Below are 26,866 nucleotides of genomic sequence, written 5' to 3' on the forward strand. Positions count from 1 at the left end.
TCTGTCTCAAAAAAAAAAAAAAAAAGAAAATTCAATATTGTTAAGATTTCAATTCTGGTCAGGTGTGGTGGCTCATGCCTGTAATCCTAGCACTTTGGGAGGCCGAGGTGGGTGGATCACTTGAGCCCAGGAGTTTGAGACCAACCTGGGCAACACAGTGAAGCCCTGTCTACAAAAAATACAAAAGTTAGCTGGGCATGGTGGTTTGTGCCTGTAGTCCCAGCTACTCAGGCAGCTATGGTGGGAAGATCACCTGAGCTCAGGGAGTTTGAGGCTGTAGTGAGCTGAGATCAAGTCACTGCACTCCAGCCTAGGTGACAGAGTGTGACCCTGTCTCAAAAAAAAAAAAAAAAATTTCAAATCTCTTCAATTGATCTATGGATTCAAACCAATCCCAATAAAAAATCACAGCAGCCTTTTTTTTTGGGGGGGGACAGATTTTGATAAACTTATTTTATAATTCATATGAAAATGTGAAGGACCTAGAATAGCCAACACAGCTATGACTTTATTAAATATACCTACTTGTACAACTGTCACTACAATCAAGTTCTAAAACAGTATGTGATCCCAATAAGATCCCTTGTTCTATTTTTTTTTTTTTTTTGAGACAAGGTCTCCCTCTCTCACCCAGGCTGGAGGGCAGTGGCACAATCATGATTCACTGTAGCCTCCACCTTTTGGGCTCAATCAGTCCTCCCACTTCAGCCTCCCCAGTAGCTGGGACAGCAGTCATGTATGTATCACCATGCCCAGCTAATTTTTATTTTTTTTAAGATGGGGTTTCACCATGTTGGTCAGGCTGGTCTTGAACTCCCGACCTCAGGTGATCTGCCTGCCTTGGCCTCCAAAGTGTTTGGATTACAGGTGTGAGCCACCATGCCCAGCCAATTTTTTTTTTATACAGACAGGGTCTTGCTTTGTTGCCCAGGCTGGTCTTGAAGTCCTGGCCTCCAGTAATCCTCCCACCTCAGCCTCCCAAAATGCTGAGATTTTAGGCATGAACCACAGTGCCTGGACCCTTTTGCTAATTTACAATTAATATCCATTAATTATAATTCCCAACTTCAGACGACCACTAATTTACAGATATCCCAGAGTGATGGTATTACAGATGTGAGCCACCGCACCTGGCCACATTTTTGCTTCAATATCTTCTATAGAACTAGGTCCTCTCAATGTTTTAGGAGGTGTTTCTCCTGTTTCAGGAAGGATTCTTGACTTCTGATCTTGGTGTTGGTGGTAGTGAGTCTTTTCCATTTGGTTTGATGTTTGTGCATTTTTGGCTGGAGTATTGTTATACCCAAGCGAGTCAAGGAATGTGCCACACTCTGAGATTGAGTTATGAGTCCTTTTATTGCTGGCAACCGACAGACATCTAACGCCCCAAATTCTCTGGGTCCCAAAGAAAGAGCTAGGTGGTTTCTTATACCCTAGTTTGAAAAGGGGAGGAGGATTCTAGCTGAAGCAATTTTCTCACAGAAGCAGAGCAAACAAAAAGTTAGATAAACTAGTACAGAAGAAGTAAACAGTACCAGGTGCAGGGGCTTAAGCTGTCACAAAAGACATACAACTTACAGATATGGGGGCTCTGGGTACTTAGCAACATCAGCATTCCCAGGGCTGCTGGTACCGCTTGACTTGATATCTTATCGGTAGAGGAATGCATTCCTGGATGTGCCTGGTGTCGTCTTGCTCCAGCTACACACTACAGCTACATACTTAATGGGAGAAAAATAACTATACATGAAGAAGCTAAGATGGAGTCTGTCTGGCTTCTTCAATGAAGAATGAGTTGGGTAGGCCGACACAGGGTATGTTAACACAGTATCGTATAGATTTCTCCGCTGGGGCTTTTTCTTAGTTTCCTCATTATGTTCATCATCTTCATCATCTTCCTCATCTTCATCATCTTCATCAGTAGCAAATTTTAGTTTTCTTATGTGGAAACTTGCTACTGCTTCCAGGGACAGATTGCTTTCCAGATAGACTCAGGAATTTGACATCCCTTCTTCATCTGACTCTGTATCTTCCTTCACAGCTGCTAAGTGCCACTAATATGCATAGACCCTAAACCACGCTTCAATTGTAAGACAATAGCCAGTGTTATTTCCAAGCCCCCACGAGAAGCTGTTGGCTGTACAGACGTTTTCAAAGTTGCCACTGTTACTTCCCCCCCCCCCCCCGCCCCGAGATGCAGTTTTGCTCTTGTTGCCCAGGCTGGAGTGCAGTGGCACGATCTTGGCTCACTGCAACCTCCGCCTCCCGGATTCAAGCAATTCTCATACCTCAGCCTCCTGAGTAGCTGGGATTACAGGCGCCCACCCCCACACCCAGCTAATTTTTTGTATTTTTAGTAGAGATAGGGTTTCACCACGTTGGCCAGGCTAGTCTCGAACTCTCAACTTCAGGTGATCCACCTGCCTCAGCCTCCCAAAGTGTTGGGATTACAGGCATGAGCCACTTTGCCTGGCACTTTTTTTTTTTTTGAGACAGAGTCTTGCTCTGCCTTCCAGGCTGGAGTGCAGTGGTGCAACCTTGGCTCACTGCAGTGGCGTGACCTTGGCTCACTACACCTCCAACTCCTGGGTTCAAGCAATTCTCCCACCTCAGCCTCCTGAATAGCTGGGATTACAGTCGCCCACCACCATGGCTTGCTATATTTTTTTTGTTTGTTTTTTTTTGAGAGGGAGCCTTGCTCTGTCACCCAGGCTGCAGTGCAGTGGCCTGATCTCGGCTCCCTGCAACCTCTGCCTCCCAGATTCTAGTGATTCTCCAGCCTCCCGAGTAGCTAGAACTACAGGCACATGCCACCACACCCAGCTAATTTTTGTATCTTTTAGTAGAAATGGGGTTTCACCATATTGGCTAGGCTGGTCTCAAACTCCTGACCTCGTGAACTACCTTTCCAAAGTGCAGGGATTACAGGCGTGAGCCACTGCACCCACCCTTAATTTTTGTATTATTAGTAGAGAGGGGGTTTTGCCATGTTGGCCAGCCTGGTCTCGAACTCCTGACCTCAGGTGATCCATCCGTCTCAGCCTTCCAAAGTTCTGGGATTATAGGCATGAGCTGCCGCGCCTGGCCAACATGTGTTACTTTTTTTTTTTTTTTTTTTTTTTGAGATGGAGTCTTGCTCTCTTGCCAGGCTGGAGCACAGTGGCGCAATCTTGGCTCACTGCAACCTCTGCCTCCTGGGTTCAAGCGATTCTTCCACCTCAGCCTCCCAAGTAGCTGGGACTACAGGCGCGTGCTGAACACCCGGCTAATTTTTGTATTTTTAGTAGAGACGGGGTTTCACCATGTTGGCCAGGATGGTCTTGATCTCTTGACCTCGTGATCAACCCGCCTCGGCCTCCAGAAGTGCTGGGATTACAGGCGTGAGCCACCGCACCCAGCCCCAGTGTTACTTTTAATTTGACTGCTTTGATATCCATTGCCTTTGCTTCAGCAACATGCAATTCACCCTTTGCACCAGCCCCGAAACTGTCCTTTCTGAAAGATAACTGGTGCTCATTTTCATCATTATCCACTTTAAAGTGATCAATCTTTGTCTGTCTTTAGTTTGCAACCAAAAATATACTTCTGGGAGCTCAGGGGGCTCATATCCATGTCCATTGAATCTTCTATGGGGTGATGGCATGCACTTAGATGGGAGGGAAGATGGATGGAGCTAAATGACTACTGTTCCAGAGAACAGCCACACAGAAGCACATTGGTGCAATCTACTTTTGATTCAGTTTTGAATGTTGGCTGGGTGCACACACCTGTAATCCCAGCACTTTGGGAGGCCGAAGCAGGTGGATTGCTTGAGCTCAGGAATTCAGACCAGCCTGGACAACATGGTGAAACCCTGTCTCTACAAAAAATACAAAAATCAGCTGGGCGTGGTGGTGTGCACCTGTTGTCCCAGCTACTTGGGAGGCTGAGGTGGATTGCTTGAACCCAGGATGTTGACGCTGCAGTAAGCCTGGTGATTGCCCCACTGCACTCCAGCCTGGGCGACAGAATCAGATGCTGTCTTAAACAAAATAAAATAAAAACAAAAAAGCTGGGTATGGTGGCCCACACCTGTAATCCCAGCACTTTGGGAAGCTGAGGCAGGCGGATCACCTGAGGTCAAGAGCTCAAGACCAGCCTGACCAACATGGAGAAACCCCATCTCTACTAAAAATAGAAAAATTAGCCAGGTGTGGTGGTACATGCCTGTAATCCCAGCTACTAGGGAGGCTGAGGCAGGAGAATGGCTTGAACCTGGGAGGTGGAGGTTGCGGTGAGCCAAGATTGTGCTATTGTACTCCAGCCTGGGCAACAAGAGCGAAACTCCATCTCAAAAAAAAAAAAAAAATGTTGAAACAGCCTTGAATCACTGGAGTAAACCCCACTTGGTCATGATGTATAATTCCTTTTTTTTTTTGAGATGGAGTTTCGCTCTTGTTGCCCAGGCTGGAGTGCAATGGGGCAATCTTAGCTCACTGCAACCTCAGCCTCCTGAATTCAAGTGATTCTCCTACCTCAGCCTCCCTAGTAGCTGGGATTACAGACATGTGCCACCACACCTGGCTATTTTTTGTATTTTTAGTAGAGATGGGGTTTCTCCATGTTGGTCAGGCTGGTCTCAAACTTTCGGCCTCCCAAAGTGCTGGGATTACAGGCTTGAGCCACCGCACCCGGTGGTTTCACAAATTTTCATTATTGTTTTTTTTTAAATCTTCCCATTGCAATGATTTCCATTCAAATCTTTATCATTTCCTTACCTCTGCTTGCTTTAAGTGTAGATTGCTACATTTCTACATTTGTAAGGTGAGGGTTTAGATTATTGGTTTGAAATCTCTCTTTTTTTTCTTTTCTTTTTTTTTTTTTCCTGAGATGGAGTCTTGCTCTGTCACCTAGGTTAGAGCGCAGTGGCACAATCTCGGCTCACTGCAACCTCCACCTCCCGGGCTCTAGTGATCCTCCCACTTCAGCATCCCAAGTAGCTGGGATAAAGATCCTGTCTTTATCCTAATATGACAGTCTCTGCCTTTTGATTAGGGAATTTAGTCCATTTATTTCTAATATAATTATTGATATGGTTAGATTTACATCTGCATTTTGAGATTTGTTTTCCTTGGCTTTCATATCTCTTTTGTTCCTTTTCTTTCTTTTTTGGTTAACTAGATATTTTATTTTTTATTTTGACACAGTGTCTTGCTCTGTAGCCTAGCCTAGAGTGCAGTGGCACAATCATGGCTTACTGCTTACTCCAATTCCTGAGCTCAAGAAATCCTTTTGCCTCAGACTCCAGATTAGCTGGACTACAGACATGCACCACTACACCTGGCTATTTAATAGATAAAGACTTGGTGTCTATTAAATGCAACATGTGAACAGCCTCAGAGAGTTTCTAGTGACTGGTATTTTTTTCCTGTGTATGGACCAGAATTTCCTGTGTGTGTACAGTTTGTTTGTTTTGCACGTCTCATAATTGTTAAAAAGTTGACACTGTAGATAATATCGTTTAGTAATTTTGGATTATGATCCCATCCTCCACAGTTATTGTTGCTGTTGTTTTTTCTTTAGGGACTTGTGGGGACTAATTCTGTAGGGTTTTTCATCCCTCAGTGTGCAGCTACTGATGTTTCTGCTAAGTTTTTAAAGAATTCTTTCCATTTTTATGCCTGGCTTCCTTAGGGTCGCCTGTGGGTCTGCATAGCTTATTTTTAGACAATGCTCAGAAGTTGTGGTTATACACTGCAAACCAGTATGGCTTTCACTAAGGGGGTAAATGTGTGGGTTTGAGTACACATATTAAGTCCAGGCTGCTTATAAGTCTGCACTGGCATTCATTTCAGCTTGTATAAGGTCTCACATTCATCATGGGATCTGATATTTTGTGGTCATGCACACAGCCTTCCACATCCTCATGCATATGTGTGAGCTTATCAATTCCCACTATTGCTCTTATTTTCCATATCCCCTTAATTTTTTTGTCTGATCTGCTGCTCACCCTAACAATGTTGTGGCCTTAGGCAGCCGTGAGGTTGGCCTTCCCCAATTACTTGCTACAAACATTGCTGTTGTTTTTGACAATACCCCTAGGCATGGAGCTTTTCTCTGGAGCTGAGAGTCAGGTCAGCTCCCTCCATTTACAGTGAAGCTTCCATTCCTCATGGTTACCATGCCCACAGAGCTGCGGATGGGAGCAGCTCCAGGTCTAAATTCCATAGACCCCACTATTCTTATCAAGGTTTGGTAGTTTTTCCATCAATAAACACTTTTCAAATTGATACATGCTTTTGGTGAATTGCCAGTGTTCTAAAATGGTCATTTTTGACCATTTAAAAAAAAGTTTTATAGTTGCTTTTGGGGGAAGGGTTTTGATGAGCTCCTCACCCTACCATTCCAGAAGCTCCACCTCTAGACAAGTAATTTTTTTGTTTTTGTTTTTTAGAGACAGGGTCTCACTCTGTCACCCAGGCTGGAGTGCAGTGGTGTGATCATAGCTCAACACAGACTCTAGCTCCTGGGCTCAAGCAATCCTCCCAACCCAGTCTTCTGAGTAACTGGGACTACAGGCATGCACCACCACACCTGGCTAATGTAAAACAATTTTTTTTAGAGACAAGGTCTTGCCATGTTGCCCAGGCTGGTCTTGAACTCTTGGCCTCAAGGAGCCATATGATATTTTGACAAAAGTCAAAATATTGAGAAAGGGTAGTATGTAAACAAATGGTGTAGAAATATTTGGATATCCATAAGCCAAAAAAAAAAAAAGAACTTGGATCCATATTTTACACCATACAACTCAAAATGGATGCTAGACCTAGATGTAAAACCTAAAACTGCAAAACCTTTAGAAGAAAACACGGGAAAAAATCATTGTAATTTTTGGTTAGGCAAGGATTTCTTAGATACAGCACTCAAAGGACAACCTAGAAGTGAACAAATGGAAAGATTGGACTTCATCAAAATAAGCAGTTCTGTTCTTCAAAAGACGCTGTTAAGAGACTGAAAGGATAATCCAGAGACTGGGAGAAAACCTTTGCAAGGATAATGGACTGACAGTAAAGCTATACCATATATATATATATGTGTGTATTTTTTGAGACAGAGTCTCTCTCTGTCACCAGGCTAGAGTGCAGTGGTGTGATCTCGACTCACTGCAACCTCTGCCTCCCTGGTTCAAGCAATTCTCCTGCCTCAGCCTCCCAAGTAGCTGGGACTACAGGCGTGTGTTACCATGCCCAGCTAACTTTTGTAATTTTAACAGAGACGGGGTTTAACATGTTGGCCAGGATGGTCTCGATCTCCTGACCTCGTGATCCACCCTCCCAAATTGCTGAGATTACAGGCATGAGCTGCCGCACTGGCCCAGAATATATTTTTTAAACTCTCAGTGCTCAACAATAAGAAAACAAATAACCCAATTGATAATGGGTAAAATATTTGAACAGACACTTAATGAAAGATTCTCAACAAAAGATGATCAATATTATTAGGGCGATGTAAATTAATATCACAATATTACTTCACATGTACTAGGATAGGCATAATAAAAAAGACTGATAATAATAAGAGTTCTAAGGATGTGGAGAAACTGGAACCCTCATACATTGATAGTGAGAATGTAAAATGGTGTAGTCATGTGAGGAACAGGCCTGGGTCTCATGTCTCAGCTATCACTCATCTATCCTGGGGAGATACTACAATGGTTCGAAGGACAAGAAAATAAAAACAAAAACTAAAATTGACATATCACTATTTGCCCACCATTAATGGCTATAATAAAAAAGATGGAAAATACCAAATGTTGGCAAGTATGTGGAGCACTAGAACTCACATACTGTGTTGGTGGGAGTGTATATTGGTACAACCACTTGAAAACTGGTTTTATAACATATAGCTGAGCATACGGATACACTATGGCCTGGAAATTCAACTCCTAGGTACATACCTACCAGAAATACATATGTTCAGCAATACACAGCAACATAATTCCTAATAGCCCAAGCTGCAAACAACCCACATGTCTACAAACAGTAGAATGGATAAATTATATTGCAGCATATTTACAGAATGGGATACAGCATGACAATGAGAATGAATTATCTACAACTATATACAACATACGGATGACTCTCACATACATAATGTGAATGAGAGAAGACAGATGCTAAAGAGTATATCACTCAATTATATGATACATAACTGTTTGGCTCGATTTACGTAAAATACAAAACAGGCTAAATGAATCTATGCTGTGAGAAGCCAGGATAGTGTATACACTTGGGGCTTGCCTGGAAGGGAAAGTGGGGAAGGCTTCTGGGGTGCTGGTCGTTCTGTTTCTTGATCTGAGTATGTTCAGTTTTTGAGAATGCATTGAGCTGTATGTTTATGATACATGCATTTTCTGTATACATTATAGTTTAATAAAAATATTTCAAAATAAAATAAAAATACAGTTGCATGCTAGGAAGAGTGTTCCTTTTTATGAGTATTGTAAAAAATGTTTAAGGGAAAATGAGAAAGTGTCTATATATCAGTATTAAAAAAGAGCAGTGCTTTTTCTTGAGAAGTCTTCCAGTTATTCAACTATGATAAGCTGTAATTATGTCTTAGAATAACTAATTGCAATGCAATATGACTTTATCCCATAGCAATCTACACAAAACTACCCTTAATGTGCATGTAGGAAAGGAATATATCTTGACCAAATAGGAAGAAAAACAAAATATTAGGAAGTGAAACCCAGTTTTTCAACCATTCTTTTTCAGACAGGAAACCCAAGGAAAGCAGGGGTGTTGGTGGATGAGCTTGAACATCTATAGAGTGCTGTGGATCAGTTCCATTGTTGTAGTGTCAGTTACTGGGGGGTAAGGAATCTATGACCTGCAGCTTTTACGAAAGACAGCTTTGGGGACACAGGTTAGAAGGCATGCATACCTCTTATAGGGTATGACTCACTTGCTGTCCCAGCAGGGAATTAATAAGGAGACAACCACTACCTTTATATGTCTGTATCATTCAATGACTATATTCCTGTAACACAGGCTAGAGCTAGGCCTAGTTTCCCAATTCATAAAGTTATACCTTTAAATTTAAAAATTCTGTTGCACTTAAAAAATATATATACCATGAGGACTTCCCAAAGGAAAGAGAAAAAAACAGTTCTTCATGGGAATCTTTTCTGTGTCTTAAGTGCCAATGATGACAAAGCAGATTATCCGCATTCCCAAGGAGGTTTTCTGCCTTGATGTCAGTGCCCTACTAGTGTTTGGACAATGAAAACTCTCCTCTCCAGCCTAGACATTTGAAAAAGTTTTTTTCCCAGTAGTGAGTACTTTTATGTCCCAGAATATGCTGAACTAATTGGTACTGAATTTAAAAAGTTCTTTATCCAAAAAGTGAAACATAAGAGATGACAAGTCATCTCCTCAGGTCTTAATTCTACTGTTTATAGGAGCTCAAGAGTCCTTGTATGAACAATGTAACCAGATATGACTATTCCTCAAATGCTCTTCCTCTGCATAGAACCGCATATACACTGTGGTGATGCAGAAACTTGTCTTTCCAGTGGACGGAAGGATACTTGGCTCTGTTTGCCTTCAGTTCACTCAAGCCTCAGTCTCTCATATCTATTTCCCCTGCACAACAATTGCAGCATCAGCACTTCTTCCTCCCTACTATTAGATACCTAGTGCATACCAAGTTGTGATTTCCAGGTGAAGACTTTCTCAGTCACTGGCTTTATAGAGTTTTTCTCCACTATGCATTTTCTGGTGTTTAATGAGATTTGATCTGTCAGTAAAGGCCTTCTGACATTCTGTACAAGCATAAGGTTTCTTTCCTGTATGAATGATCTGATGCATACTTAGTGTGGCTTTCTGGATAAAAGCTTTCCCACATTTACTACATTCATAGTGTCTTTCTCCAGTATGAGACTTCTGATGTATATTGAGGCGTGACTTCCACGTGAAGGTTTTTCCACAGTCACCACATTTATAGGGTTTCTCCCTCGTGTGGATTTTCTGGTGCGTTATCAGATTTGACCGGTCAGTGAAGGCCTTTCCACATTCAGCACATATATTGGGCTTCTCACCTGTGTGGATTTTCTGATGCACACGGAGTTGTGACTTCTTAGTGAAGCATTTCCCACAGTCGCTGCATTCATAAGGCTTCTCTCCAGTGTGGATTCTATGATGCACAATGAAGTGTGATTTCTGGATAAAGGCCTTCCCGCATTCAGGACAAACGTAGGGTTTCTCTCCTGTATGGATTCTTTGATGCACACTTAGTGTTGATTTCTGGATAAAGGCTTTCCCGCACTCCTTGCATTCATAGTGTCTCTCTCCAATATGAGATTTCTGATGTATTTTGAGGCGTGACTTCCATATGAAGGCTTTTCCACAGCCATTGCACTTATAGGGTTTCTCTCCAGTGTGAGTTTTCTGGTGTTTAATGAGATTTGATTGGTCCGTAAAAGCCTTCCCACATTCAGCACACATATAGGGTTTCTCTCCAGTATGAGTTTTCTGATGTGTGGTGAGATTTGTCCTGTGAGTGAAGACCTTTCCACATTCTGTACATATATAGGGTTTCTCTCCAGTGTGAATTCGTTGATGTACATGGAGTTGTGACTTCTTAGTGAAGGATTTCCCACAGTCACTGCACTCATACGGCTTTTCTCCAGTATGAATTCTCTGATGTGTGTTGAAATGTGATTTCTGGATGAAGGCCTTCCCACAGTCAGTGCATACATAAGGTTTCTCTCCTGTGTGGATTCTCTGATGCATCCTGAGTGCTGATTTTCTTGTGAATGCCTTCCCACATTCATTGCATTCATAGTGTTTCTCTCCAGTATGAGTTTTCTGATGTATACTGAGGTCTGAGTTCTGGGAGAAGCCTTTTCCACATTCACTGCATTCATAAGGTTTTTCTCCTGTGTGAATTCTCAGATGTCTAAAGAGGTCTGATCTCTGGAAAAAGGCTTTTCCACATTCACTGCATTTGTAGGGTTTCTGCCCAGTATGAATTTTTTGATGTGTCATGAGGTTTGATTTGAGGGTAAAGACTTTCCCACATTGAGTACACAGATTGGGTTTTTCTCCTGTATAAACACTCGGATGTATGTCAGTCTGGGGTTTCTGGGGGAAAACTCTGTTGCTTTTGTCACATTCATGGGCCTTTTCTCCAGCATGAATTTTCTGATGCTCAAACAGATGTGACTTCTGAGTGAAGCCATTTACATATTCAGTACACACATACAGCTTCTCCCCAGGATGAATTTTCTGATGGTGGGTGAGAGCTTGCTTGTGGCTGAGATGTTTTTCATAGTGATTATGTTCACAGGAATTTGCTCCTGTCTTAGCATTCTCATTCTTAGTAGAGGAAGGGCTATGGGTGAAATTGATACTATTTCCAAAAATCTTGCCAAGGTTCATTGTTACATTGTTTGTACTATGATTATGTGAGTCTAAAGTATACTTCAAGCTCTTCCCAATTATGTCACAGTTATGGAGTCTTTTAATTGAAGGAACAAGTTTGCTAGTTGCTTGAATTAGTTTTTCAGTGTTTTTACGTTCATAGCCCCTCTCCTTAATCAATACTTTCACATGACTTAAAAGATTATTCTGGTTTGCCTGGCGTTGCTCTAGCTGGTCATTATCTTGCCACAGTTCTTCTAAAATGGAACACAATGAAGCTTCTCCTATGGGTTGATCAAATCTCTCAAGGAGACCAAATCTCTCACAGTGGAAGAAAATTTCTCCAGGAATTCCCTGTTGTTGCATTTTCCCAATAGCCTCACCTAAAAAGAAAAAGAAAGACATGAAAACAACACAAAGAACAATTAGCAGAAGCTAGAGGGGACATGTAGTTCAGACAGGATGAACACAGAGAAATGAAAGAGCCCATAGGACAATATAGTACCAATAATGTAGCAACACAACATTCTTATAGAACACTTAATAAATGTAAAACAACTATATATCATTTAGGATACACAGGAACTGTTACAAGTGCTTGACACATAACAGCTCATTTAATCCTCACTAAACCCTACGAGGTAGCTATGATTATCAATTGTTCGACAATTGAGAAAACAGAGGCACAGAGAAGTCATGCAACTTGCTGAATATCCAAGAGCTAAATAAGTGGGAGAGATGGGATTTGAACCCTTGGAGTCTGGCTCCACTGTTTAAGATGCCTGGATTGTGAGTAGAGTAAGAAGAATAAAATGCAGCCTGTGAGGGGGAAGGCTGGCATGGAAGAAATATTTCAGAATGTATGTTCTGAATCACATCAGCTCTACCACTTTACTAATCTCTCTGCTTCTGGCTTTTCCCTCTATACCATTATGAGTGGAGCCCTTCAAATTTAATGTTCATTTAAACATTAAATGTATATGCCTCAAACACCAATTCCTTTTTTTTTTTTTTGAGATGGAATCTCGCTCTATCACCAGGCTGGAGTGCAGTGGTGCAATCTCAGCTCACTGCAACCTCCGCCTCCTGGGGTTCAAGCAATTCCCCTGCTTCAGCCTCCTGAGTAGGTGGGGCTACAGGCATGCACCACCACACCTGGCTAATTTTCTGTATTTTAGTAGAGATGGGGTTTCACCATGTTGGCCAGGATGGTCTTGATCTCCTGACCTTGTGATCCACCTGCCTCAGCCTCCTAAAGTGCCAGGATTACAAGTGTGAGCCACCGCACCTGGCCCCACTTCCTTTATATCTATAGACAAACTAGTTGCAACACACCATCCTGACATAGACAAACAGCAAATAGGTATCTGTACTCCAACGCTATAACCAGTTACAAGTTTTTTTTTTTTAAATATAGATTCGCTCTGTAGCCCAGGCTGGAGTGCAGTGGTGCAATCTCAGTTCAGGGCAACCTCCACCTCCTAGGTTCAAGCGATTCTCCTGCTTCAGCCTCCTGAGTAGCTGAGATTACAGGCATACACCATCACACCCAGCTAATTTTTGTATTTTTAGTAGAGATGGGGGTTCACCATCATGGCCAGGCTGGTCTTGAACTCCTGACCTCAAGTGATCTGCCCATCTTGGTCTCTCAAAGTGCTAGGATTGCAGGCATGAACCACCGTGGCAGCCCCAGAAGCAACTTTCTTTTGGTTCCAGGAATACATGCTTATAACAAGAAGTGTAAAAGAGGAAAGGAAAAGCTATCTGTAGCAGAATCTGTAGGTACTCCCCTGACATCTATTCTCCCCTTTTTTCACAGGAATAGAATGTAACTGGGCCTTACACTCACTGGCCTCGTTGTGTTCTCACCAGTGGAATATGAGCAGAAGTGATATGTGTCACTTGCAGGCCAGCCTTAAGACAGTGGGCAAATCTCCTCTATTTCCTCTTCCCTATTCCCACTGGACTCCACAGTGATCCATCATTAACCAGGCAGGTGACAACAATGCCCCAGGAGATGCCAGAGGAGAGACTTACAACATGGTCCCTGAATGACCTGTCAGGATTAGAGCTGACTTGTTGAACTGGACCCATTCACCTCAGAATTATCATGTAGGGGAAGACATACATCCATATTTAGCTTCTTGTTTTGTTCTTCTGTACATATCCAAAATGTATTGTCTTTCTAAATGTTAGCTCTCATTTTGGTATACCTCTAGGGAGCTTATGTTTGCTAGGAATTTGTAAAGCAGACACTGTATCACTCATATTGATACTCCGTTTGGCACAGTTTTATAACAGAAAGGACAAATACATAAAAGGTGAGAGTGTTAACATTTCATGTAGTCATCTTCCCACTCCAAATATAATATATGTTCTTTTGAATTCTTCTGAGCAGACACTTGAAAATTCCATCTGAAAGAGAACAAAATCTCCTCTGACTATATCCCCAAATTCAATAAATTTGTTTACTAAATATTTTCTACATGCTCCACTTCAGAAAACTGAAGAATAAGTGTGCTGGTTATCAATGTTTTGCCTCTCAGTTCCAAAATTGCCCTTCCTTGCCTGCTCAACAAAAACGGATCTGGCCCCCATTTGCCCTGATGTGATTATTACACATCGTATGCCTGTATCAAAATATCCCATGCAGGCTGGGTGCAGTGGCTCATGCCTATAATCTCAGCACTTTGGGAGGCCAAACTCAACCTCATCACTTGAGGCCAGGAGTTTGAGACATGGCAAAACCCTGTCTCTACTAAAGATACAAAAATTAGCTGGCTGTGGTAGCATGTGCCTATAATCCCAGCACTTTGGGAGGCGGAGGTGGGTGGATCACCTGAGGTCAGGAGTTCAAGACCAGCCTGGTCAATATGGCAAAACCACGTCTCTACTAAAAATACAAAAATTAGCCAGGCGTGGTGGCATGTACCTGTAGTCCCATCTACTTGGGAGGCTGAAGCAGGAGAATTGCTTGAACCCGGGAGGCGGAGGTTGCAGTGAGCTAAGATCATGTCACTGCACTCCAGCCTAGATGACAGAGTGAGACTCTTGTCTCAAAAACAAAAACAAAACCCCCCAAATATCCTGCGTACCCCATAAATATATATACTTATGTACCTAAAAATCAAAAACTTAAAAAGTGGATCTCGATCTCTTTAAATATTTTTTTTTCTTCTGCCAGCTAGCATGATATCAAACTTTGTCAGTGTAAGATGCTAGAGACACACTGCAGGAGGAGGGAGATTTGCTTCATGGTTCTAGGGGGCTCACTCAGCAGGCTCATCCAGCAGGTGCAGCCTGTCTAGAACCAGGCTCATTTAGTGTGGGCATCTTTGCCAACATCTGGCTCCTGATGCACATGTAGTGTCCCCAGTGCCCAGGTCTTGCGGTCTTCTCTAGAGCTCAGCTCGTGCAGCTCATATGGCTTCCCAAGCACCCAGTTCCTGCAGGTTCCCACAGTGCTGTACAGTCAGCAGCACCCAACACCCCCAGGTTTACTCTCAGACGATTTGCAGTGGAATAGCTCCAGTGAGTCACCTCCGCATGAACAGCTTTCTCTAGAATCCTAGAGGGCAGGTTTCCAGCAAGTTCCACTGGCACAGCACCATAGCAAGTATTCCACCTGCCTCGAGCCATGGTTGTGCCCTCCCTACAAGGTCTGAATCTCATCCCCGGGAAGTAGGGAGCCTCTTCCTTGGGTGCTTGCTCACAACCCTAGTGCTTTCTGTCTGCTATTCCTTTATTCTTCAGAGTTTCCTTTTTTACTAGCAAATCCCTCATTATTCTAGTCCCATGGCTCACTGTAACCTCCACCTCCCGGGTTCAAGCGATTCTCCTGCTTCAGCCACCTGAGCAGCTGGGATTACAGACGTGGGCCACTACACCCAGCTAATTTTTGTATTTTTAGTAGAGATGGGGTTTGACCATGTTGGCCAGGCTGGTCTTGAAGTCTTGACCTCAGGTGATCCACCTGACTTGGCCTCCCAAAGTGCTGGGATTACAGGTGTGAACCACCGCACTCAGCTGCAAAGAATCTTTATGTTAACCATTCTCTGTTCAAATTAGTCTGGGTTTTTCCCTCGGTAAGACCCTGAGTTATAATTTAAGAGTTTTCATATATACATATTTCAAAACATCATGTTGTACATGATAAATACATTCAATCCTTATTTATCAAATTAATAGATTTTGAAATAAAAATAAATAGGCTCTTTTTTCTTAAATTTATTTTTTTGAAATAGAGATGGTATCTTGCCGGGTTGCCCTGGCTGGTCTTGAACTCCTGGCCTCAAGTGATCCTCCTGCCTCAGCCTCCCAAAGTTCTGGGTTTACAAGCATGAGCTACCACACTCAGCCTGAAAGAGACTTATTTCTGGAGACTTTCTGAAAGCACAGAAGCAAAAGCCTCAGTCTGTGATTTTTTTCAGAATTCTTGTGGGGTGGAGGATGAGAAAAAGGAAACAGCCATATAGGCTGGAATAATTAAGAGCTATTTTGTGAGACAGGTGAGAACTGATCACAAGGTAGAAAATATCTCATTTGAATAGACAGAACACAGAACAAACAGATTCAGGGAGGACAATCAGATATGGTCAACATCAAGAAAACATTAAAAATGGAATTGAGCAGAGGTTATGGAAAATAAACAGATATGACTTGAACTGGAAATATGTGACCATGTTGTTTGTCTCCTTGAAAGAAGAGTTTAATTGTCAAATACTAGGTAATGGAGAACAATTGTAGATTTGTTTCAAAATTCTCTATTTCAAGAGAAATAGAATGTTTTACGTAAAGACATCTGTGATCAGCATTTAATATGAACTAGTAAAAAGAAAGAAATCAGCAAATCAAATCAGTAATAGAATAATTATAATTCTGGCAGAAGAAAATATGGAGCTGGCTGGGTGCAGTGGGTCACACCTATAATCCCAGCACTTTGGGAGGCTGAAGCAGGCAGATCACTTGAGGTCAGGAGATTGAGACCAGTCTGACCAACATGGTGAAACCCCGTCTCTACTAAATATACAAGAATTAGCAGGCATGGTGGTGCACATCTGTAATCTCAGCTACTCAGGAGGCTGAAGCAGGAGAATCACTGTAGGCTGCAGTGAGCCGAGATCTCTCCACCATACTCCGGCCTGGGTGGCAGAGCAAGACTCTTTCTCAAAAAAAAAAAAAAAACTGAACAGGAGAAAAGGTCCCTAGGAGAACCTCGCTTATGGGGAAAATGAGGACGAGAAGGCTGAGAAAAGGGCAAATAATAAATGAGATGCAGATCAGTAAGAAACAGACAATTGAGGAGGCACAATTAAAATCAGGGAAACATGAACAAAGTAATTCATAGGAGGGAAGCTCAAAGAGATATCAGGTAAATCATGAAATGCTCAAATTAAAAATGAGGTACCTTACTGTTGTATCATGAGGTCAAAAAAAATGAGATACACCTTTACACTCACTGTTGACCAAAAAATGAGGAACTCTGGTACTACTAATTGTTAGCAGAAACAATGGAAAAGCAGGAACCCTTGTACAGTGCAGCTAATCTGATAATAATATGGTGGTACTCAGTCCAATTCTGGATGAGATACTCCATGATTAGGCGAACTCTCTTCTCTACACATCCCTGAGAAATTCTCATACCCTGTAAGGAAACATTTATATAGAAGTTGATTGCAGAACTGTTTGTATTAGATGGGACTTGGACACAATGCTCAGCGTCCATGACTAGGTGAGTGGTTAAGTATGATGTGGTGCTGGGGACATTGTGAAATACTATGCAGCAATTTGAAGAACGAAGCCAGTTGAACACACTAAAATATGGAGAGATCATAGGAATGAGTGAATAAAAAGGAACAGAACTGAGAAGCATAGTACAGTATGTTTTATATATACTAAAAACACATACTCATAAACCAATACTTTGGGCTTTAAGAGAATATCACACAAATTCAAGGTTTAAACACATTAGTCCAGTTGCCCATGGGAGGAAGCATAAACAATGGTTATGGAGAATTGGAATAAAAGAAAAGACCTGTAATCCCAGCACTCTGGGAGGCCGAGTCAGGCAGATCAGTTGACCCAGGAGTTCGAGACCAGCCTGGCCAACATGGTGAAATCCCGTCTCTACTAAAAATACAAAAATTAGCTAGGCATAGTGGCATATGCTTGTAGTCCCCACTACTTGGGAGGTTGAGGTGGAGGATCACTTGAACCTGGGAGGTGGAGGTTGCATTGAGCCCAGATCATGACACTGCACTCCAGCCTGGGCAATAAAAATTTTAAAACACCTGGATGTACAAGAAAAGACTAAGATGGGGGGCAGGGGCAGAGTAGGAAGAACCAAAAGTTCCTAGATAAGACAGGGTGGTATGTGATCCAGAGTACAGAGACTAGAGACAGCTCTCTTGCCAAAAGGCCAAACAAAGAAGACAATAACATGGCAAGGGTCATACATGGAAATGGTATTTAGGTATCTGAGGGCTACTGTCGACTATCTCTAATTGACTCCAAAAGTTTAGAACTTTCAAGACGGGTTGTCTTCAGAGTGTTTCAAAGGCATCAGATTCTCCTAGGAAAAGTGAGACTGACTTCCATGTCCCCATCTGCCTGGGTCATGCTCACTCACCTGAACAGCTCTGATGTGGGGCTTCCCCCTCCAGTGTCCATGGCCCCTCTCCTTGTTCCAACTTGAAGGTCGCCTCTGACTTGGGAATGTGGTACCCTGTTAACAGGACATGATACAGGATTGGGTCCAGCTGACTGGGTTTCAGAGGTCTTTCAGTGACAAATTTCCTTTGCTGTTCAGAAAAGTAAACATATTTCACTGGGAACAGAGTAACGATCACAGAGGTAAAAAGGAACTGAATCCCAGACAAATCCAGGATGACACCTTCACATAGTTTAGATGTCGGGCAGCACTCAGCAGCCGAGAATGGAAATACCCTCACTCACTGGGGCCCCTCGCAGATGCATGGGGCGGCTGTGCTTACCCACTGAGAGCAGGTGGCTGTAGTTCTCTAGTGTCACATCCCAGTACAGGCGTCTCTGAGCAGGGTCCAAGTGCTGCCACTCCTCCTTGCTGAAGTCCACAGTCACATCCTCAAATGACACTGAAATCTGTAATGACACAATCCTGTTCAAGGCAGCATGGTCAGCACCGGGGGATGGAAGAAGGTAGATAGCAAGTTGTTTTTAATGCTTTTTACCATAAGGTATCATGTAGGGTTTTCACTAAGTACCTAGTTTTATATTGCATTTTGTGAGAGGAAAAAAAATTTATTTAAAATATAACTTAAAGACTTAGATAACCAACAGAAGAAGACATCAAGGAAGCTTTAGGAATTTGGAAGAAAAGTATGGACTTTTCTTAGAGACAGTGGGACGAGAGTTATCTAGAAGGGAGAAGCATGAGCAAAACTGTGGAGAAAGGAAAATAGAAAAATACATGGTGGGTTCTGGGAACTCCAAGTAGTTCCATATAAAGAAAAGGAATCTGTGTGGTATATTGAGAAAGTGGCTATGAGGAAAATCCAGTAGAGATATACTAGCATCAGATTAAGGAACAAGTCTTTTTTTCTAATAGAGAATGGACTGCCATTTATATGCAGGAAAAGACACGATTGTAATTGTGTGATTTCAAACAGTATTCAAGATGCATAGGACTGGATGTGCTGGCTCATTCCTGTAATCCCAGTACTTTGGGAGGCTGAGGTGGATGGATCACCTGAGGTCAGGAATTCGAGACCAGCCTGACTAATATGGTGAAGCCCTATCTCTACTAAAAATACAAGTTAGCTGGGCACAGTGGCCTGTGCCTGTAATCCCAGCTACTCAAGAGGCTGAGACAGGAGAACTGCTTGAACCCAGGAGACAGAGGTTGCACTGAACCAAAATTGCGCCACTGCACTCCAGCCTGGGTGATAGAGTAACACTCTGTCTCAAAAAAAAAAAAAGATACATCACAAGGAATGTTTGAAATGGGTGAGTCCAGATCAGTCTGGAGATGCTCTACAGAATTTATATGAGAGAATAAGACAAACTGGACTTAAGGTAGTAGTTGTCATGGGCAAGTAAAAGAATGTGTTGGCCGGGGGTTGGCTCACTCCTGTAATCTCAGCACTTTGGGAGGTCGAGGCAGGCAGATCACCTGAGGTCAAGAGTTTGAGACCAGCCTGGTCAACATGGAGAAACCTCCATCTCTACCAAAAATACAAAAATTAGCTGGGCATGGTGGGCCACTGTATCCCAGGTACTCGGGAGGCTGAGGCAGGAGAATTGCTTGAACTCAGGATGTGGAGGTTGCAGTGAGCCGAGATCGCACCACTGCACTCCAGCCTGGGTGACAGAGTGAGACTCCGTCTCAAAATGAACAAAGAAACAAAAATAAGGTGTTGATACTGTGTTTTAAAGAGGCTGAATTATGGGGGTGAGAAAAATAAAGAATTCTAGGGCAATTATCAGTTATCACCTTTGTACAACCATGCAGATCATGGTGGTGCTATATATTGAGAGGGGCTAATAGATTAGGAAGGGCGTGGGGAAGAGAATAAAACATAATGTTACATTTTGTCCATGTTGAAATTAATGTGGTAAAACATGCAGGGAGTTATACAATAGGTTGTTGGACTAGAATAGAGGTAAGACTTGGGAGTTCTCATACAGAGCTGCGAAACAGATGAGACGGCCCAGGAAGGGCACACGGATAGAGAAGATACAGAAACCATCTTACAGACCATCTCTAAACCAAGTGTATTTAAGTCAGAAGTCAGTAATAAGAGGAAACTTTTCAGAAATCATCATTTTAAAGTTTAAAACTACAGTTCAAAATAACTGATCATCTAAGAAGATATACTAAACATCAATGTAATCAGTACGTGTAAGAAGTTATAGGGTTAAGAAACAGTAACTAAAGTGGAAATTAGGGTCTTCAGTGCTCATACTACAAAAGAATAAAGTTTAAAATTCCATGCATTAAGCATCCAAATAAAGACATTATAAAAATAAAATAGAGGCCGGGCACGATGGCTCACGTCTGTAAACCCAGCACTTTGATAGGCCGAGGTGGGTGAATCATGAGGTCAGGAGTTCGAAATCATCCTGACCAACATCCTGATGGGGGTAGAGACCCCTGTCTCTACTAAAAATACGAAAATTAGGGTGTAAGGGTACATGCCTGTAATCCCAGCTACTCAGGAGGCTGAAGCAGGAGAATCGCTTGAACCCGGGAGACACAGGTTGCACTGAGCTGAGATTGCACCACTGCACTCCACCCTGCATGACAGAGCAAGACTCTGTCTCAAAAAAAAAAAAAAAAAAAAAGAATAAAGCCCAAGAAAAAAAGCCTTTAAAAAGAAGAAATCAGTAAATTCAATGCCATCCCAATTAAAATCATAACAGGATTTTTGTAAAATTTGACAAACCAATTCTAAAATTTCTGTGGAAGTAGCACAAATGGCCAGGAATACCCAAGACAACTTTTTATTAAAAAAATTATTTTTTATCTTGTTTCCTGAGACATGGTCTCACTTTGTCACCCAGGCTAGGGTGCAGTGGCGTAATCGCAGCTCACTGCAGCCTCAACCACAGGCATATGCCACCATATCTGGCTTTGGTTTTTTTTTTTCAATTTTGTAGAGATGGGGTCTCCCTATGTTGCCTAGCCTGGTCTAGAACTCCTGGCCTCAAGTGATACTCCCACCTCAGCCTCCCAATGCACTGGGATTGAAGGCATGAGCCACTGCGCCTGGCCTGCCAAAATGCTCTTGAATAGTAAAAGCAATGTGGGAGGACATGCTTTACAAGATCTCAAGACTTACAAAGCAATGGAAATTTAAGATATTGTTGCCCTGGTGCTAGGATACACAAATAATCCATTGCAATGGAGTACAGACTACAGGCTGGGTATGGTGGCTCATGCCTGTAATCCCAGCACTTTGGGAGGGCAAGGCAGGTAGATCGCCTGAGGTCAGGCGTTCATGACCAGCCTGGCCAACATGGCGAAATCCTGTCTCTACTAAAAATACAAAAATTAGCTGGGCCTGGTGGCACGTGACTGTAGTCCCAGCTACTTGGGAGGCTGAGGCAGAGGTTGCAGTGAGCTGAGACTGGGTCATTGCACTCCAGCTTGGGTGACAGAGTAAAACTCCATCTCCAAAAAAAATAAGAGTAGAGAGTACAGACACAGACCCACATATACAGTCATCTGATTTATGCCAAATGTATCCAAGCAGATAGTGAGGAAAAATATTTTTAACAAATGTTGCCAGGGCCCAGGTGCAGAGGCTCACACCTGTAACCCCAGCACTTTGGGAGGCTAAGGTGGGTGGATCGCTTGAGCTCAGGAGTTTGAGAGCAGCCTGGACAACATGGCAAAACCCCATCTCTATAAAACACACAAAAATTTAGCCAGACATGGTTGCATGTGCCTGTAGTCCCAGCTACTCAGGAGGCTGTGGTGGGAGAATCACTTGAGCCCAGGAAGCTGAGGCTGCAGTGAGCCGTGATTGTGCCATTGCACTCCACCCTGGGTGACAGAGCAAGACCCTATTTCAAAAAAAAAAAAGAAGAAGAAAAGGTGCCAAGGCAGTTGTGTATAGAAAAGAACAAAATAAAATCTGAGCTCTACTTCATATCACATGCCAAAACAACAACAAATCTCTTGAACCTGGGAGGCAGAAGTTGCAGTGAGTCGAGATCACGCTATTGCACTCCAGCCTGGGCAACAAGAGTGAGACTCTGTCTCAAAAAAAAAAAAATCAATTCCAAGGTCAGGTGTGGTGGCTCATGTCTGTAATCCCAGCACTTTGGGAGGCTGAGGCAGGAGGATTGCTAGAGTCCAGGTTTGAAAGCAGCCTGGGCAACATGGCGAGACCCTGTCTCTACAAAAAAATAAAACATATAGCACACATATAAAAATTAGCTGAGTAGGGTGGCATATGACTGTGGTCTCAGATACTCAGGAGGCTGAGGCGGGAAGATCTCTTGAGCTTGGAAGGTGGAGGCTGCAGTGAACTATGTCTGTGCCACTGTATTCCAGTCTGGGCAACAGAATGAGATCCCATCTCAATAAATATATATGAATTCCAGATGTATTACAGACTTAAAAGTGAAAAGCAAAAACTCTAAAGCCTTTAGAAGATAATACAGATGGCTATCTTCATTCATGACTTTGGATTAGGAAAATAGTTCTCAAACATGAACCATGAAGATTGATAAGTCTGTCTACAACAAAGCATAGAACTACTGTTCATTTAAAAGACAGCATTAAAAGAGAACAAAGGGAAAGCCACAGAGTAGGAGAAGATATCTCCAACTCACATTACCAACAAAGGACTCAGAGCTAGTACATGTAAAGAACTTGTACAAATCAACAAGAAAAGAAGAGACCACCTAGTAGAAAAATGGGTGAAGCATTCATTTTACAAAAGAGGAAATCCAAGGCTTTAATAAACATATTTTTTAAAAAAAGGTTTAACCTCCTTAGTAATCAGAGAATACAAATGAAAACCACAATGGATACCACTACACAACCCCTAGATAATCTTAAGTGAAAAAGACTGATAATACCAAGTGTTGAAGAGAATGTGGTTCAGGGAGAACTCTCGTATTGCTGATGGAGGAGGTGGGAATTGCAGGAAACATCTATGCCCACGTGGAATATGTACACATGGACAACAGGAGGTGCATTCAAGAATATTTGGCCGGGCGCGGTGGCTCAAGCCTATAATCCCAGCACTTTGGGAGGCTGAGGTGGGTGGATCACGAGGTCAAGAGATCGAGACCATCCTGGTCAACATGGTGAAACCTCGTCTCTACTAAAAATACAAAAAATTAGCTGGGCATGGTGGCGGGTGCCTGTAATCCCAGCTACTCAGGAGGCTGAGGCAGGAGAATTGCCTGAACCCAGGAGGCGGAGGTTGCGGTGAGCCGAGATCGCGCCATTGCACTCCAGCCTGGGAAACAAGAGCGAAACTCCGTCTCAAAAAAAAAAAAGAATATTTACAGCAGCGTTGCTCAAAATATGTATAATATTTCATGACACAAGGGTTTAAAAACAGTGATTAAAAACATCAGCATTCAATAAATGTACAATATCTACTGTCTTTGTAAAAAAAAATTAAGGATATTTTCTTTTCTTTTTTTTTTGAGACAGGGTCTTACTCTGTTGCCCAGGCTGGAGTGCAGTGGCACGATCTTGGCTCACTGCAACCTCCACCTCCTGGGTTCAAGTGATTCTCCTGACTCAGCCTCCTGAGTAGCTGGGATTACAGGTGCCCGGCTAATTTTTGTATATTTTAGTAGAGATGGGGTTTCACCATGTTGGCCAGGCTGGTCTTGAACTCCTGACCTCAGGTGATCCATCCGTTTTGGCCTTGCAAAGTGCTGGAATTACAGGCTTGAGCCACCGTGCCTGGCCAGGATATATTTTTTCTTTTTTTTTTGAGACAGAGTCTCACTGTCACTCAGGTTGGAATGCAGTGGCACGATCTTGGCTCGCTGCAACCTCTGCCTCCCCAGTTCAAGTGATTCTCATGCCTCAGCCTCCTGAGTAGCTGGGATTACTGGCGCCTGCCACCATGTCTGGCTAATTTTGTATTTTTAATAGAGATGGGATTTTACCATGTTGGTCAGCCTCATCTTGAACTCCTGGCCTCAGGTGATCTGCCCACCTCAGCCTCCCAAAGTTCTGGGATTACAGATTTGAGTCACTGCGCCTGACCTCTTTTTTTACTTTTTTGAGACAGGGTCTTGCTCTGTTGCCTAGGCTGGAATGCAGTGGTGCAGTCACAGCTTACTGAAGCCTCAAACTCCTGGGCTCAAGGTATCCTTCCCACCTCAGCCTCCTGAGTAGCTGCAACTACAGGTGTATACCAGCATGCCCACCTAATTTTTAAATTTTATTTTTACTTTTTTGTAGAGATGGTGGTGGGAGGGGTGTCTCACAATGTTGCCCAGGCTGGCCTCAACCTCCTGGGCTCAAGCGATCCTCTTGCCTCTTAAGTAGTTGGGATTACAGGCATGAGCCACAGCACTTTTATTATATGTGCTGGGAGCTGGTGGACAAAGGAACACCCTCACCTGTCTCTCCCTCCCTGGAAGTCACAAAGGTCACATTCACAATGCCACATGCACAAAGACTATTTCAGGCCTTATACCAGCATTGACAGATGCAAGAGAAATACAGACAAGGTACACTGCCCAGAGATGTCCCTGTTTGGTCCCTTCCCTGACCAAAATAGAAGCTTTGGATTCCACTATGGCTGGGAAGGAATGTGTAGGGTGGTGAAAGAGGGCTCTGGAGAGATTTGGGTACAAAGCTGATAACACAGGCATGCCCAGATTCCAGCCTCATCTGCCACATATGAAAAGGTGTCATTTTCTGGGCAGTTTCCCTCATGGAGGATGGCATCTGTCCCTGCCACCACAAGGACTCCTACAAGGACTTCCTCATCCTAAGTAAGGACCTCCATCCCAGTCCCTCATGGCTCTTCAGCTAGTCACACAGCAATGTCTCTATTCAGGGTCATCTCAGCCCCAGCACATCCTACACCCTCACCCCTGGGGGTATACTCTGCTGCCAGAACTGGCTGCCAACTGCCCATTCTGTCCCTGATACCTTAGCCACCTGCTCTGTCCCACCCTGCTGCTGGCTGGGGGCTCAGGCCTCCTGCTTCAGGGCTGTTCTCACTCCTGCCTCAGGACACTTGTCATCTCCTGGTGTGATCTTGCCCTTCCACTCTGCCCCAGGCCTAGCAGAAGGGCTTGCAGGGCACTTAGAAGCATGGCTGGAAGCGAGCCTGGGGCCATGGACCCAGCTGCTATGCAGGCTCACCCTGGGCTGGGGGTGCCCTGGTCTTTGCAGAATAATTTTCTGGGTGGCCTTGGACCAACTCAGTTGTCCCCTCTTTCTTGCTTGCAGTTCTCAAGAATAACTGTAGAAAGTGCTGGAAATGGAACGTCCTGAGCTGTGGAGGGACTGGCTCAAACAGGAGAGACAGCCGGGGGCTCTCCTGGAAACTGGATGTCCAGTGCTTTAGCCCCAAGCATTGGGTGCACGTTGGGTTGTCCTAGGGTATAAAACCCAAGGTGGGCTGCTTTCTGGGATTCCTCATCTGTGGTACAAGTGGGGCATCCACAGATGAGACTCCATCTGCACCAAGCAGCTTTCCTGAGCCTTGGGGGACCAGCTTGCAATGAATCCTAGGCTTCTCCTGCCCTGCCTGCCTACCTGTAAGTAATAAGCCTGCTCCATGTAACTTGTGTCCGTGGGTGTTTCTGTCTCATGAGACTTTGGTCTTTGTGAAAAAATATGAAGGATATTTTCTTTTTTTACTTTTTTGAGACAGGGTCTTGCTCTGTTGCCCAGGCTGGAGTGCAGTGGTGCAATCATGGCTCACTGCAGCCTGAAACTCCTGGGCTCAAGGGATCCTTCCTGCCTCAGCCTCCCAAATAGCTGAGACGACATGTGTACCCCACCACGTCCAGATAATTTTTAAATTTTACTTTTACTCCTCCCTGTCCATCTGAGTGTTTCCCGTCCCCCAGGACTGTTCTCTGTGGCCCTGCTCTTCCCTGCCTGTGGCTTTCCCCGCCTCCCCTGGCTGCTCCCTGGACAGCTGTTTTCTGTCTGCCCTGATCTGTCCCTGCTCCCTCTGCTGGTCCTTGTTCCCTCTGACTTTTCCTTGGTCCCTGTTTCCTATTCCCTCATGTCTCTTGTCCTTTTAAGTGTCCCCCTTTCTTTTATTGCTTTCTTTGACTCTACCTGGATCCCTCTAACTATTCATGCCTTGTTTCCTGTTCTGACTGTCCTGTGCTCCCTTTGTTGTCCCTCCAGCTGATCCTTGTTCTGTGGCACCATTCTGATTGTGTGCTAGTCCATCTGACTGTTTCCTGGTCCCTAATGGCCTTTCCTGTTCCCTCCAGCTGTTCCTGGCTCACACAGACTGACTGCTGTTGGATTCTCCTGACTAATCTCTAGTCTCCTGATTCTTCCCTGTCCTTGGACAGCTCCTTGAGTACGTTTCTTTCTTTCCATTCTCTTTCTCTTCTTCCTCCCTTCCTTTTTCTTTGAGACAGGGCATCACTCTGTCACCCAGGCTGGAGTGCAGTGGTACGATCACAGCTCACTGCAGCCTCCACCTCCCAGGCTCAGATGACCTTCCCACCTCAGTACCATCCTACCCAGCTATTTTTTTTTTAGACGGGATTTTGCCATGTTGCCCAGGCTGCTCTTCAATTCCTGACCTCAAACGATCTTCCCACTTCAGCTTCCCAAAGTGTTGGGATTACAGGTGCGAGCCACCGAGCCTGGCCATTGAATTCATTTCTATTGTGCTCTCCTGTAATGCTCATGCATCTGGTCCATGGACCACTCTTTGAGTAGTACCTAACTAGCTGGCTCCTTAGCTTATGCCTTTACCCACTAAAGTGCACTACTGCGTGTTCTATGCCACAGCTGG

At 43.6% G+C, this 26,866-nt stretch overlaps 1 protein-coding gene across 15 annotated transcripts in view; it reads right to left on the reverse strand.

Moving 5' to 3' along the window:
- Positions 1 to 7,444: 7,444 nt before the first annotated feature.
- ZNF41 (zinc finger protein 41) overlaps positions 7,445 to 26,866 on the reverse strand; it is a 43,799-nt gene continuing 24,377 nt past the window's right edge. For 3 of the 15 annotated variants that reach the window (XM_054250885.2, XM_078363145.1, XM_078363144.1), the window contains exons 3-6: positions 20,581 to 20,698; positions 18,398 to 18,540; positions 18,034 to 18,129; positions 7,445 to 11,788 (exon numbers count right to left, since the gene is read on the reverse strand). In XM_054250885.2, coding sequence (XP_054106860.2) covers positions 9,717 to 11,788; positions 18,034 to 18,129; positions 18,398 to 18,540; positions 20,581 to 20,684 — 2,415 coding nt within the window. In that variant the 5' untranslated portion in view covers positions 20,685 to 20,698 and the 3' untranslated portion in view covers positions 7,445 to 9,716. Of the gene's footprint in view, positions 11,789 to 18,033; positions 18,130 to 18,397; positions 18,541 to 20,580; positions 20,703 to 26,866 lie in introns of all 15 variants that reach the window. The other 12 variants (XM_078363148.1, XM_078363150.1, XM_078363149.1 and 9 more) reach the window with 4 other exon arrangements.

Source organism: Callithrix jacchus, chromosome X, assembly GCF_049354715.1.
Source record: "Callithrix jacchus isolate 240 chromosome X, calJac240_pri, whole genome shotgun sequence".
In the NCBI taxonomy this organism is placed as follows: domain Eukaryota; kingdom Metazoa; phylum Chordata; class Mammalia; order Primates; family Cebidae; genus Callithrix; species Callithrix jacchus.